The following is a 14,154-nucleotide window of genomic DNA, read 5'->3' as shown; positions in this document are numbered from 1 at the left end:
CCTGGGGCACCTCTGAAAATGGTGGACAGTGCAGGGCCGCGCCCCTGCCCAGGCTGCCCAGCCCAGCCCAGCCCGGCCCTGCCCGCCCAGCCACACCCTCCCTGCCTGCCTCTGTCTGATTAGGAGGCTGGGGCTGCGGCACCTGGTGGGAGATCCTGCCTGGGTAAGTGCTGGTAGCTGGCCCAACACGCTGAAGATCTCCAGACTTCAGCTGCCAGCCCCAAAGCGCAGGCCTCTTGGGCCTTGGAGGCTGGGAGGCAGCTGATCCAGGCTGTGGACCAAGTCTGAATCCTCTCCAGGAGGAAGACAGGAGGCCAGGCCCGGGCCCGACAGCAGTGCTCAGGAGTGTCAGCAAATGTACAAGGTCAGGAAGGCATGGCCAGCAGCCCTGGAGGACCCTGCAAACCCTGAACATTCCTCCTGTCGTGGTCCAAACTCCGGGGGCTGGACCCATGCACAGTGAGGGGCTGCTCCCGTTCAAGCCCACCGGATCAGGCGAATTCCAAGTAGGACTGGTACACTTTGATGTAGCCGTCCTCTGCATCCGCCACCATGAGCTGGCCCTGGGGCGCACAGGCCACACCCAGGGGCCACCTCAGCCCCTCGGACACCAGGCAGATGGGCGCCCTGGCCCAGGGGAACAGGGTCACCTGGTGCCGCTGCTCGTCCGCCACAATGACACTGCCCGCTGCGTTGGTGCACACGCCTGCTGGGCTGCCAAAGTGGTGCCCAGTCAGGTCCCCCAGGGAGCACAGGGGCTGGCGGGCACTGCCAAACAGCCACACGTCCCCAAACTCCTTGCTCACAGCCAGGCCCCCATCGGGCCCCAGACCCACCCAGCAGGGGCCCTCCAGGCCCAGCATGGAGGCGGGGGCCAGTGGCTCCAAGGCAGGGCCCAGTGTGAAGCTGTGCACAGCCCCGGGCACGTAGTCTGTCACCAAGAGGTGGTCAAGGGTGTCCACAGCTAGCCCCCTGGGGGCCAAGAACGTGCCCACTGTCACCCAGCGGCCTTGAGGGGCTCGGACGGTGTGCTGCAGCACACGGACAGCCCTGTGGACCAGGTCACTGATCACCACGAGCCCAGCAGCTGTCACAGCCACGTCCTCCGTCACGAAGGCCCTGGCCCCTGGCACAAGGCAGGGCAGGTGGCAGATGGAGCGTCCCTAGAGGTCCAGCACGTGGATGCAGGGTGCAGTCCCAGCCGTCAGGAAGAGCAGGCCATCTGGGGAGCAGTGCAGGCCCCAGCCCCTGCGGGCACTGGGATCCACCCAAGCAGCCGGGGCCACCAGGAGTGAGTGGGGTCTCCAGGCAGGTCCAGTGTGAGGCGTGGTCCCTGGGACGTGGCTGACCCGCTGGTGGGGGAGGCCCAGGAGGTCAGGGTAGGAGGCCAGAGAGCTGGCCGGTAGGCGGACATCACAGCCTCAGCCTCTCTGAGCCAGTCCTCCAACTGGGCCAAGTTTGGGGCTGCAAAAGAAACGACACCCCACCATGTGCCAAGCAGTGTGACAGTGGACCCCCTGCACACTTCCCGGCGGTGCTGGTTCCTCCTGTTTTACAAATTTGACTCTGTTCCACCAGGTCCCGACTTCCAGCCGTGCTTCTGGGCCCTATTTTCCCAGATGCGGTCCCTGAACACAATTCTGGGAGACACATGACCCAGGAGGGCTGCTGTGGGTTTTGTTCTGAGGCCGGAATGAGCTCAGGGGCGTCTAGGTGTCCGAGGTGGGGGGAGGGGTGACAGATGAGCAGTGTTTCTCAAACGCCTCCGCCCATAGAACCTTTTCTCCAGACAGGGAAAGTGGCCCTTGTTGGGGGCAGCCCAAGCCCCTGCCCATTGCCCCACACAGCCCTTGGAGACTTCCAACTCCTGAGGGGTGAAGCAGGAGTCCTTTCCTAGGCCTCTCTGGCTGTGGGGAGGGGTCTCCTACCTGGGGGGGCTCGTGCTCTGTTGCTGGAAACCAGAGCCTGAGGGGGTGGGAGGAGCCACCTGGCAGAGGAGGGGGGGAAGGGGGGAAGGGGGGCAGGGAGGCAGAGCTCTGGCTGGGCCACCTTTGAGCAGCACCCAAGGAGGCTCTAAGGAGTCCAATCACTCAGCTGCTGACCCCACCACGTACCTTCCAGTGCTGCCACATTCCTGCCTCGGGGCCTTTACTCTGGCCTCTGGGACATTCTTCACGCTGCCCCTGCACAGCTGGTTGCACTCACGGTCCTCTCAGCCCACCCTCCCCAGGGGGCCCAGGGCCTCCACCACCTGCTGTCTCAGGAGACAGCACCGCCTCCGTCCTCCAGCAGGACTGAAATCTCAGGACCTGGGGGAAGGGGCTGTGCCCCCAACCTGCTGGCTGGGTCACTCACCAGAGTCCAGGGCGGGGGCCTCCAGGGGCTGCATCTTGCACCCCCACAGACTAGACAGGTTGGGTCCTGTCTCTCTGATCCTGTTCCTGCACCAGCCTGCCAGCAGGGTCAGGCTTATGTCTGTCCATTGGGTGATAAGAAGTCGGGGTGCGGTAGCCAGGTAGGGGTGCTAACGGGAGGTCAAGGTGGGGTGGGTCTCCCTCAGACTCAGGACCTGGGGATTCTCCAGACACCGCCTGACTCAGCCCACAGCCCCTCCAGGAAGCCCCTGGAAGGTGGGGGTCAGCCGTGTCTGTGACCCACAGCACTCCCTACCTGACCGCCTGCACCCCAGCTCTGGACACTGCGGAGGGGCGGGCGGCGATGCTATCTGCTACCGGTGCGGTTAATGGGGCGGCCGCAGGTCCTGATCCGACTGGCCCCAGCCCGGCTGGCCCAGCGTGGGGAGCCAGGCACAGGCAGGAACTGCCCTCCCTGGGGCCATTGCTGGGTGGGCGTGGAGGTGCGGCCAGCTCCCAGGAACAGAAGTGATTCGCTGGGTCCGAGGGTCCCCCGGGCACCCCTCCCCGCCTGCCCCCCACCCCCCACCCCCGCCTGTGGGAAAAGCCAAGTCTGGTCGCGCTGGGAGGGAGGCAGCGAGCTGTGAAGGCCACCGATGCCTATCGTGGCTGCAGGGGCTGGCAGGGGCCCAGCGGAGGCCACGCTGGGCGAACAGCCCTGGGCCACAGAATGTGGGGGCACCGTTGAACCACAGAGGGAGCGGCCTCCTGCATGAATCTGACATTAGGCCTGTCCTGCCAGATGGGGGCTGAAGCATGTCCAGGGGTCCCTGCCCACAGCCCATGTGCAGAAACACAGGCCTGACCAGGGCTGAGACCGTGCACACCTACCTGCCTCCCCCCGCCCCACTCTGCCCCCCCCATAGAAAGCTCCCCACTCTCTCCCCAGACTCCGGCCCCCCAGGGAGGGCCCAGTCCACAAGAGGAGGTCTGGACACTGCCCCCCTGACGCTCAGTCTGGGGACATCTCTGCAGAAGGTGACGCTAGACCAGCGAGGGATGAAGGAGGCCCAGACGGGGTGTGAAGGTGGTTTCCATTTTAATGTCCACAACTGTGATCACTAAAGAGCCATGACCCTCTGCTGTACTTGTGTGGCCCCAGAGACGGGTATGGCCATGGCGGGTGGGGTCTGTCCACGGGCATGCTGGGGCAGGTGTGGGGCCAGGCAGCAGGCATGGGGTTGGAGAAGGGCCCCTGTCTGTTAAGGACAGAGATGGCAGCAGGGGCTGTGGTCAGACCTCGGCACCCGTGGGGTTCTGCAGGCCAGGGACAGCCTCAGGGGGCCAGGAGCCCCCAGGCCCACCACGGGTGCCCCAGCTGCCAGGAAGGACAGGGTCCTCTGGGGCCTGGAGGGGAAGACCCGGTGGAGGGACACTGGAGTCAGCCTCACACTTGGTGGTGTGGCTGGACAGAGGCTGGGCTGCCAGCATGCCGGGTGGCTTGGGGGTCCCCCGGACCAGCATGGGGCCCAGCTCCGGCTGCCCCCAGAGCCCTGGGGGCACCTCATGCCCCTTGGTGGGTGCCCGTTTCACAGAGAGGTCGAGGGGAGTGTCAGGTGGCCGCACGGCCCGCTCCAGCGCCTGGTGGATGGTGAGCAGCTCCCGGCGGATCTTCCCCAGCTGCTCCCGCAGAGGCCGCGGGGCCAGGCCCCCAGCAGGCGCCAACTGGCCCAGGCGCTGTTCCACCCTGGCACAGTCACCAAGGGCCCGAGTCAGGTCCTCGCCCACGTGCCCAGGGCCCCCCAGCAACAGGCCCAGCGGTTGCTGGGGCAGGGGGGCCGCAGGACCAGGGCTCTCAAGGTCACTTAGCTCCTTGTCCTCAGGCCACAGCATCACGGAGGGGCCGGTCCTCAGGCTGGGGGGCAGAAGCCAGTCAGGAGGCTGTGCTGCGCACACAGTGCCCCACCCCCTTCACGCCCCTGTCCAGCCTGGCGCCCTGGCCTAGGGCCTCGGAACCCCAGAAGGAAGGACAGTTTGGCTCTCTGGTCTCAGTCTCCCCTCTGCGGCCTGAAGCCCCTATTCCTGGTGACTGAGCTCCAGCTGGGGGCCCAGCCACCCTCCCCCCCAGCCCTCTTCCCACCTCTCCTAACACCCCCACGACTGGGGCCCCTGACACCCACCTGCTCTGGGAACTGAATTTCATCCTGCTGCAGGGGTCCTGTGGGGCTTCTGGCCTGCCTCCCAGGGCCAGCTTCCTCTTGGGGTCGCTCTGGGCAGCCCGCTCCAGCCCCCCCTCCTTCCCCGGGTCCCTGAGAGCACCACGGGGCCAGGGCCCACCCAGCCCAGGCACTGGCAACTTCAGCAGCCCAGGGACCAGAGTCTCGGGGGGCCCTTTGGGGGGGGCGGAGGGCTTGGCAAGGGCAGTCTTGCCTGCCGGTAGCCCCAGGCTGTGCTCCAGGAGCAGGGGGTAGTACAGGCGAGGGACCAGGGCCGGGCGCTCTGGGGGCTGTGGGGCAGGGAAGGCAGTGGCCGGGGGCAGTAGGGGGCTGGCTGAGGCCAGGAAGGGCACGTGGGCGGCAGCGGCCAGGGAGGGCCCCAGGTAGGAAAAGAGGCCCGGGCCGAGAGGGTAGTTGACGCCCAGCAGGGACAGGTGGAGGCTCTGGGCCTCAGGGAACTCCCCGGGGGTGGGCGGGGGGTAGCAGGGGACACTGCTCTCAGGGCCCGTGGCAGGCACGTCCACCCCGGACGTGCTCCTCGGGCCCCCACCCCTCCCCGGCTTCCACGACTCGGCCAGGAGGCCACCGAGGCTTGCACCCTTCTGGGAGTCCCTGGCCTCAGGGAGCAGTGTCTCTGGGGACCCCTCGGCCCCTGGCCTGGGGCCCCCAACCCAGCGGCGCAGGGAGAGGACATCGGTGACCATGTGGTCGGGCGTGGCGGGAGCGTCCAGCGCTCCTTGGGGCCGGCCGCTGGGGTCCATGGGGTCCGAGGAATCTGCGGGGTGGCCTGGGGTGGGTGCACGTGGCCGGGACGCAGCCGATGCCCGGCGGCAGGCCCAGTCGGGGGAGTCCAGCAGGAGGGAGAGGGAGTCCTTACAGAGGCTGTACTTCATGTGGTTGTAGAGGTGGGACTTCTCCAGGCAGGTGAAAGGGCACTGGAAGCACTTGTAGTTGTAGGGTTTGCCCCAGGGCCGTGGGATATAGTGTGGCTTCTTAGGCTTCCTCGCCCGGGCCCGTGCCCCGGGGCCCAGGCGGCATGAGCCTGCCTCTCCGGACATGGCAGCTGCTAACGGGCAAGCCCCGGCCCCATGGCCACCTGCGGACAGGGCCTCGGTCATTGCCAGCCGCCCCGGCCGATGCCCCCTCCCCTCCGTCACAGCTCAAGGCTAAGCATCCAGGCACCGGCACCCGCCCCCTCCCCCTCCCTGGCCTCTGCCAGCAGAAGTGGCCTCCCTGCCTCACTCTCTGTAGGGTCAGCAGACACACGGCAGAAAAAATGCAGGATGCCCAGGTAAATGGGACTCGGGTAAACGGGAAATACTTTTTTAGTATGAGTATGACCTAGCCAATATTTGGAATGTGCACTAAAAAAATTATTTGTTGTTCATCCGAAATTAAAGCTTAAGTCCTGTACTTTATTGGTTGACCCTACACGCATCTCTCCCCTCAGGCCTGGCCAGTCCCCAGCAGGCCCATTTCTGGTGTGATTCCATCCACGCCCATCTCCCCCACACCAGCAGAGCCCGGGTCTCCGTCTACCCCACGGGCACTGGGTGAGTGACTGGAGGAAGCCAAGTATGACCAGACTCACTCCTGGGGACACGGCCCTTCCTTGTCTTAACCCCTCCAGAGACTTTCCTGCCCGCGGGAAAGCCAGGATAAGAGCCGTGAGATGAGAAACCAGCAGAGGTTCTGAGCGCCTGTTTACACAGTGTCCCTGCTCTGCAGGGCGTCGGGTGGGCACTGTGGTCTCTGAGGGGGCCAGCCTTGCATGGGCCAGGCCAGGCTGGGGGGCGTGGATGTCCAGCATGGCCTCACGGCACAGCCACCTGCTCAGCCTGGCTCCATCTGGGTGGCTGCCGGCAGGTCGGCAGCCGAGCCTGCAGCGGCCGAGCTTGGCCAAGACCCTCCTCTCCCCATGCCCCCGCACGCTTGCTCAGAAGCCGCTCTGCACTCCATCTGGGCTGCCACCTGGGCTGTCCACCGCCCCAGTGTGCGCCTCAGCCGGGTGCTCAGCGAGTGTGTGCACACAAGCGTACAGCTCCCGCTGAGCCCTCCTCACTCAGCGCCTGGAGGGACCACCTCTGCACGGCTGGGCTGACTCGGAACAGAGAGCAGGGCGGCCACCAAAATGCAAGGGGCCCAGGCACACGAGGCTCACACTCCACTCAGAGTGGACGGGGTCACTGTACACATGAATGCACTCGGCACGGCCGGGGTGTGAACAGGCACAGGGCGCATGCACACACACACACGCACACCCGAGGACACACAGGGTCACAGTCACTCACGGATGTAGACACATGTACACTTGCCCTGCTCCCGGGGTTCAGGGACGGCCAGGGCACTGAGCAGGGCAGGGCTGGGGTAGCTGGGCAGCCTTTGGGAGCAGGCCGTCCTCCCCACTGGCCTTCGGGCTCTGTACATGGCAGGCAGTCATGTCTGCTGCCCCCAAACACTGGATGGGCACCCCCATTATGGAAACAGCCACAGGGGTGGCGAGGGCTGCCTGTCCAGATGGGCCCTGTGGAGGTGGGGTTGGCATGGCCATGGCTAGAGTGTGGAGGGCAGGGTGAGCAGAGGCTAAGTGACTAGCTTGTGCAGGGATGTCCACATCGGGGAGGGGACAGGGCTCCAAGAGGAGTGCATGGTTGGGAGGAGGCGGCTGTGCCCAGGAGAGGAACTGGGGCTCCCTTAGGGGCTGCAGACACTCCCTGGACTTGGTGGTGGGTGCAGAGGCAGGCCCCATCCCTGCCCCCCACCCCCCCAAGATACAGATGACAAATGGGTGTGTGTGCTCTGGAGATGGAGGCGGCTGTGCTGGGGCCATCGATCACCCAGCCCTGGGAGCCACACAGCTGTGCTGCCTCGTGCCACCACCCACCCCACTTCCCAGCCAGACCCCTGAACTGGGGGGGCTCCTCCTAGGCCTCTGGACTAAGGGGGCGAGGGGCCCCTCCTGTGCTCCCGCTTCAGATCAGTCATCTGGCTTGGGGTGGGGGGGGCTTGGTTGGGAGCCATCTCAGCACCTGCTGACCCCACAGGGGCCCAGAGAACACCTGGCACCTGCCCAGCGTGCTTGTGCACAAGCAGAAGACACCCCCAGACAGCAGCACACACCCCCAAAGGCACATTCATTCGCACATGTGTCCCAACCCGTGACTGGGTGCGTGTGCCCAGGGCGGCCTGCACCCGCAGTGTGCCTGCGCATACACCTGGTCCCACTAACCTTTCCCTGTCTGGGGCAGAACTGGTGGCAGGCCAGGCGCAGGAGGCCTCACCCCAGGGTGGGAGAGGGGGCACCCAGTGCTTGGAGCCACCACCAGCCACCAGGGGATTGATTATAGCTCACCCATCCCGGCTGGCGCCCTTGGGACTTGGGAGCACCCCACAGGGCGTGGTGCAGAGGAAGTGACCAGGCTCCTCCTCGGCTGAAGTCGAGACCCCAACTCCCTCCCCCCTTCCCTCCACAGCCGAGCCCGGAGGGCGCCCTCCTACAAGGATGGGGCTGCTGCGCCCTGATGGTCCCGGTGCGCCGAGCCTGGACGCCGCTAAGTGGGGGACGTGGGGACTGGGGGTGCCCCGCCCGCGCCCCGACAAGCTTGGCGTCCCGCCACCCCGGCGCCCCTCACGCCCTGCCGGGCCCCGCGCAGCCCCCAAACTTCCGACCCGCCGCCGCCCCGTGCCCGCCGTACCTGCGCCCCGGACGGAGCAGAACCTGCGGCGCCCCGATAAGTCAGCGCGTGGCCCCGGGACCCCGCGGGAACTTCCCGCCCCGCCCGGCGCCCCTCCCCGCCCGGCGCCTGCCGCGACCCCGCACCCCGCGGGACCCGCACAAGCTCTCGGGGCGCAACTCGGACTCCGGCCTGGGAAACTGAGGAGCGGCCCCCACGCGGTCTGCGGTCACTCACTAGGCAGCGAGTCCCCGAAGCCTCCGCCACGGACCGCGTCCCCCCGACGCCGACTCGCACCTACAGAAGTTGGCGGCGGGAGCGGCCGCGCGTGCGCCACGGCGCCGGGCTCCGGGGGGCGCAGCGACCTCCGACCCGGGCTCGCGGTGGGGGTGGGGGCGCGAGCGCCGGAAGCGGTCTCCCACCGGCCACCTCAGGTGCACCCCCCCCCCCCGTCTCTCCCACTTCCCTGCCCACAGTCGCCCCCTCCGCGCACTCACCGGCCTCGCGCGCCCGGGACCCGCTCAGCAGTCTCCGCCGCGCCGACAACTCCTGGATGGAGCCGTGGCCGGTGACACCAGTGGCGCCACCAGAGCAGGGCAGGGACGGGTAGCGTCGCGGCGGAGCCGAGAGTGGAGACGCAGGTGTGCTGCCGAATGAGGGGCTCCTGGCACCGTCCCCGCCCCCGTCGCCTGCAGGCTGCCGCGGGGGTGCGCAGAGGCAGCCAGGTCTCCCGGGGTCCCCGCAGCAGTGTGATGGGGTGTCAGCGGCCGAGGACGCAGGGAGTGGGGCCGTCAGCACTCATCCGTCAGGGCAGGGCTCTGGCCCCTGACAGCCCCTCCGCCTGAGCCAGGGCCTCTGGGCTGAGCCCCGGGACAGGGGGACCTTGGAGAACAGAGCCAGCCTGGGGAGGGCTGCAGCCCAGCCCGAGAGGGGACAGAACTTAGCTCGGGGAGGGCTGCAGCAGAGAGCCGGCAGCAGAGCCCAGCACACACGGCGGAGCAAGCCTCCTTTTCTGGCCAAGACTTGCCTGCAGTACCCTTCCCTCTTCTCCAAACAGGAGGCTGAATGGGTCTGCACCCCCAAACCTCTGTCCTGCCCACTGACAGCCACCGGCTCAGAAAGAGGGTCACATGCACTCACTCCCCCTTTCTAGAAGCATCACCCCCCAGCCCCTACTCCTCACTCCCCTGGCAGGTACCCAAGGAGGGCTGCATCTGCCTGCTGTTGGCAGGACTCCTCTCCACTGGCTGTCCCTCCTGGGAGGACCCGGGTGAATGAGGCGGGGCCTGGGAAAGGGCCCACCAGAAAACTCCCGCCCCTAATGTCCTCACGGCCAGAGCTGCTCCCAGCCCCACCTCCCAGGGTACTAGACTCCATGTTGATCCCCAAACTGTCCAGACTTAACAGGGAGCCCACTTCTCAGCTGGGTCCTAGCGGAAGTTCATCTGATCAGCCAGGACCATTCCAGAAGTGGACACAGATACTCAAGACAGGCCAGTCACGTTTCTCAAGAAATTTTTGCCTTTGTTCAGGGGAAGGTGACTTAACCCAGAGATGAGCGGTGTGCCATCTCAGGCATGGGGTGGGGTCTGCCGTCGGAGGGGTGTGTGCTGCCCCAGGCCCACTCTGTGGAGGCACAGAGGTCCCCGTGTCTACTTGGCCTTCCCTGTAGGCTCAGCTACAGGCTCCTGGGGTATCTCAAGCTCAGCTTGGGGGGCTGGGGTGCTTTGGAGAAAAAAGGAGTATCCAGTAGGGGTCTGTGGGATGGAGAACACTAGGTCCAGAGTCTAGTGCCTCCTGGGCCCTGTGAACCTGGCCTCAGTTTCCCCAGCTGTGCAGGAGGGTGAGAGGCTATGGCCCAGTTGTTGGGGCTCTGGTCAGCCACGACAGACATCTGTAAGGAGCAGGGTGCCATGTCCTGGGGGTGCCCAGTGCAAGGACACTGATGTGAGGGTGACTGCTTAGTGCCACCTTCTCTGACACAACCTGGGGGACCCCATTTCTCCCCGTAAAGTCCACAGGGCAGAGCGGGGGCCTGGAAGACTGCTGTGGGTGGCAGAGCCCACCAGCCTTTTCCTTTCTGCCCGCCTGGCCTGGCCCAGCTGACCAGCTGACCGTGCAGGCAGCCCCAGGCCGGGAGACAGCTTGAGCGGTCGTCACGCCAGCAGCCCTGTGGAGAGTGGGGGCCGGGAGGCCTGCTCCTTCTGCACACAGACCCCACTCCGGACATACTCAGCCGGGCCCAGGCCCCTATCTTGGGCACTGCCCAGAGAGGGCAGGGGGCACAGGTCACCCTGAGCCAGTGGGGGTGGGGGTCTCAGGGACGGCTCTGTGCTTCCTGGCCCTGCACTGCTGACTCCTCTGAGGGTCTGGGGAGGCCATGCTGCCAGCACAGGGGGCGGGCAGGTTGGAGGGTGTTACCGTCCTCCAAGGGAAGGGAGGGGCCTCTCAGGGTGCGGAGGGTACAGCCCAGTGAAGCCAGGTGACCAAGGAGCACCGGAGAGGGGGGAGGAGGCCAGGCCTCACAGCATGTTGGGAAAAGCAGGAGTCCAGGGAGGGCAGCTCAGAAGAAGCCGTGGAGGCCGCCTCTGTGGATGGGCCTTTCCAGAAGTCTGGGTGGGAGGAGAGGTGTCGGCATCTCCAAGGGGCTCAGCACCTGAGAGGCACGACTGGGCTTCCAGGAGGGGTCTTGCCAGGGGTGCAGGTGGGCCCTGAACTTGCCCCAGGGGTCCCGAGAGCTTGGCCATGGCTGCAGCCTAATGGCCTGTACACGGGGGTGCGAGTCAGGTCAGCCCATCAGGTGCACTGACTGCCGGTCTGCAGCCAGGCGAGGCCGGACAGCAGTGCCAGCCCCTGTGCCCCTGTGCTGTCTGCCTGAGGCACTCCCAGGCACATCTGCTCCCTCACAGCTGGCACAGTGTGCCTGGGGCCTGTCCCACTTTCCACCAAGGAGTGGGGCGTGGTGGTAGGTCATGACCCACCCACTGGACCCCACCCTGCAACATGTTGGGGAAAGCTTGGGCGCAGGGAGGTGGCCCCTGCTCCCTGAGGCAGTGTCAGGGATCCCCGAGCTTTGGGGCTTGGTCCCCCATGTGACCTGAGCCCTGAAACCCCTGCCCAGGCTCCTTGGCATCAGTCCCCTTGTCCGCAGATTGGATGGTGGAAGACCTGGTCTCTGGGTGCTTCTGGCACCAGTGGGGTCCTAGGGAGCAGTCTTCTCTCCTCAGCTTGTCCTGGTGCAGGGTGGGGTGGGGACATGCAGCCCCTCTCTCTGCCCCCAGCCAGAGGCATTGTGGCCATTAACGTCCTCTGCCTCCTTGCCCAAGGCTGCCCGCCTGTCACCTCCATTAATGCTGGTACTTGTGCGCCAGGGGCACGTGGGCTGGACAGACAGTGGGTCCAGGGAAGGCAGGGGGACGGCGGTGCAGTGCCCAGGGCAGGTCTGTCTCCTCCCCTCAGTGTCCACACACGGCCTCACCAGGACAGGTGTCGGGGCTGGGCCAGCCTCTGCTTGCCCCGTGGGTAGAGGGACGGTGGTAGAGCCTCTAGGCAGGGTTTGGGAGCCCCTGGGAGGGGTCAGTGCCATGCAGGATGATGGCCACGGCTCATGTTCACCCTCTCGCTGATGAGCTCTGGGACACATGGCAGCCCCCAGAGTGTCTGAGGGCCCCTCCACAGGCCAGTGTGAGTTGTCCTTGGCACTTCCTTCTCCTTGCCCATCTGAGGTGGCCTCAGGGACCCACGGTTTTGTCCAAAGGGGCAGGGTTGGGACTTCCCTGGTGGTCCGGTGGTTAAGACTCTGAGCTCCCCACGCAGGGGGGCCCTGGTCAGGGAACTAGATCCTGCATGCTACAACTAAGACCCAGTGCAGCCACATAAACAATTTTTAAAAACCCAAAAAACCCACAGAGGGGCAGGGTCACACCTGAGGGCCCTGGGTGCCAGTCTGAGTCCAGTGAATCTGAGAGCACTGGGGAGCCACAGCAGGTTCACAGCGGGTCTGTGAGGGAGCAGCAGAGCCAGAGAGATGGTGCTGGGTGACTGACTGTGTGGAGAGGGCTGCAAGCAGGTTTGGGGAACTCCACTATAAACCTCTGAGGGGTGGGCAGTGTGGCCCATGGCGGGCACATGCAGGGCCCAGATATTCCCCAAGGAGTGTATGAGGGTGCTGCCCAAGCTGGTCCAGGGATGTGGGGTGGAGCGGGCCCCCCTGAGGGAAAGGGCATTGGCTGGGAGGCTCGGGGCACCGGGGACCCCAGGAGGCCTCTGGTCCCAAACCTGCTCACTGCACCCCTCCCCCAATTAGCTCCCTCCTCTGGAAGTCACCCCGGCCAGCGCTCCCTGCATGCTTGATTAGCCGGCCACCCTGGGGTGAGGTGGGGTGGGGTGGGATCTGATCCTCCATCTGCCTCAGGCCCTGGGATGGAGAGGCTCCTGGACGCTCTCTGGAGGCACCAAGAGAGGCTGCAGCGGGAGTGAGCTCTCCGCTATGAGAGGCATGCCAGCTGGGGCAGGGGCCTTTCCAATCACTGAGGGAGCAGCCTGGCCAGGCGAGTGGGAGGAATGGCTCAGGCCGCGGAGCCCCAACCTAGAGCCCCCACCCAGCTTCCGAGCTGCCCTGGCAGAGCAGCGCCCGGGGCCGGCAGCAACCATATGTTGGAAGAGGAGCTGCGCAAGTCCCTCCGCGGCCCCCGGGGCCCAGCCTTCCTGGGCCTGTCACAGGCGATTTTCCCTGCCTGAGTGGCAGGCCGGCCAGCGGGCGGGGTGGGCGGGGGCTGCAGAGCCTGTGCGTACTCTGGGTCTGTCCCCCACGGTTCTTGACACTGACCCTGCCAGTCGGGGCAGACGCAGGTGCTGGGCCTGGAGTGGGAGACCCCGACATCCCGCCAGACACCCGCCCCTTGCGGTCACCCCTGTCCAGGTCAAGGTCGGGGGCCCAGAGAGGAGCCCGGGAGAGGAGGTGGTCAGCGGGACCAGACCTGCTGCTCCGTCGTGGGTGGGCGCCCAGGGCAGGCGGGAGAGTCAGCCCAGCGCCCAGAGCCGTGCGGAGGAGGCGGGAGGCCGCGGCTAATTTGTACACTAAGTGCTTCTGACAGGGATGCCTCACAAGTGAGAACACAGCACCACCCGCCTCAGGAAGGCCACCGCGGCCAACGGGTGGGCAGCCAGGCGGCCTGGGTGAGGGGCAGGAAGGGGGTTGTGGGGGGATCTGGCCCAGGAGAGACAGGGAGGGGACCGGGGTTGTGGGGAGTGGGGGTGGGCTCGGGACAAAGGGCCCCTGTGGCCGGAGGGTCAGAGACTGAGGCAGGGAGCGGGGCCGGGCGGTGTGGAGGCGGCTTGCCCTCTTCCGACCCTCGTCCACCCCTCGCACAGGCCTGGGTCCAGGTGCCACCCGATGAAGGCCGAAGGCCCAGCAGGCCAAGTCCAATCCTCAGGCCGGCTCCCCCTCCTTCGAACCTCATCACAGTGGCCGTCCCCGCCCCAAGCCCTGACCCCGGCCGGGCCCCCACCTCAGCCCCCACCAGCACCTCCCATGAGCTGCTGCGTCCCCACCGCGGGGGGCCCCCAGCTCCCATTCCCCTCAGCCCCTCCCTGCTGGAGCAGAGGTGCCAGGGGAGCGGGCGCTGGCTGGGGTGAGCCGGGGTCTCCAGGCCAGCCGACAGGATGAGCACGCAGCCCCCACCCCACTGTGGAGACCCCTGCCAGACCTCTCTGAACTCGCTTCCTAGGCCATCCTGGGGCTGGAGGAACGCGGGTTCAGGCTGCCCGGGACGTCCCAGTAGTGACGGGGGAGCCCAGCCCCCACCCCACGGGAGAAGGTCCGGCGTGGCCGCGCAGCCGTGGAGCAGGGCGGGCGTCTCTGGGTGCTGAGGGGAGATGTGTTGTGGCAGCTCCCCTGCTGCCCGAGGC

The 14,154-nt window shown here is 66.5% G+C and overlaps 2 protein-coding genes across 2 annotated transcripts; both read right to left on the bottom strand.

Annotated features, from left to right (window-relative positions):
* Nucleotides 1–491: 491 nt before the first annotated feature.
* Nucleotides 492–1,082, bottom strand: NHLRC4 (NHL repeat containing 4; the record flags this gene model as incomplete). The annotated part of the gene is made up of 1 exon (XM_079945443.1): nt 492–1,082. The coding sequence occupies exon 1, from the start codon at nt 861–863 to the stop codon at nt 492–494; it is 372 nt and encodes a 123-aa protein (XP_079801569.1). The 5' UTR covers nt 864–1,082.
* A 2,533-nt stretch (nt 1,083–3,615) lies between these two features.
* Nucleotides 3,616–5,656, bottom strand: PRR35 (proline rich 35). The gene is made up of 2 exons (XM_079946326.1): nt 4,535–5,656; nt 3,616–4,269 (listed from the first exon to the last, which is right to left on the bottom strand). The coding sequence occupies exons 1-2, from the start codon at nt 5,626–5,628 to the stop codon at nt 3,648–3,650; spliced, it is 1,716 nt and encodes a 571-aa protein (XP_079802452.1). The 5' UTR covers nt 5,629–5,656; the 3' UTR covers nt 3,616–3,647.
* Between the last annotated feature and the right edge of the window lie 8,498 nt (nt 5,657–14,154).

This window comes from Stenella coeruleoalba (assembly GCF_951394435.1).
Source record: "Stenella coeruleoalba genome assembly, chromosome: 15".
Taxonomy (NCBI): Eukaryota; Metazoa; Chordata; class Mammalia; order Artiodactyla; family Delphinidae; genus Stenella; species Stenella coeruleoalba.
Note: the sequence above shows the minus strand (reverse complement) of the source record. Positions and strands in the feature narration are given on the sequence as shown.

Coding starts and splice junctions, on each gene's coding strand:
- PRR35 (XM_079946326.1), bottom strand. CDS start 5,628: ATGTCCGGAGAGGCAGGCTCATGCCGCCTGGGCCCCGGGGCACGGGCC. Junction 4,270..4,534: donor AAATTCAGTTCCCAGAGCAG/GTGGGTGTCAGG, acceptor TCTGCCCCCCAG/CCTGAGGACCGGCCCCTCCG.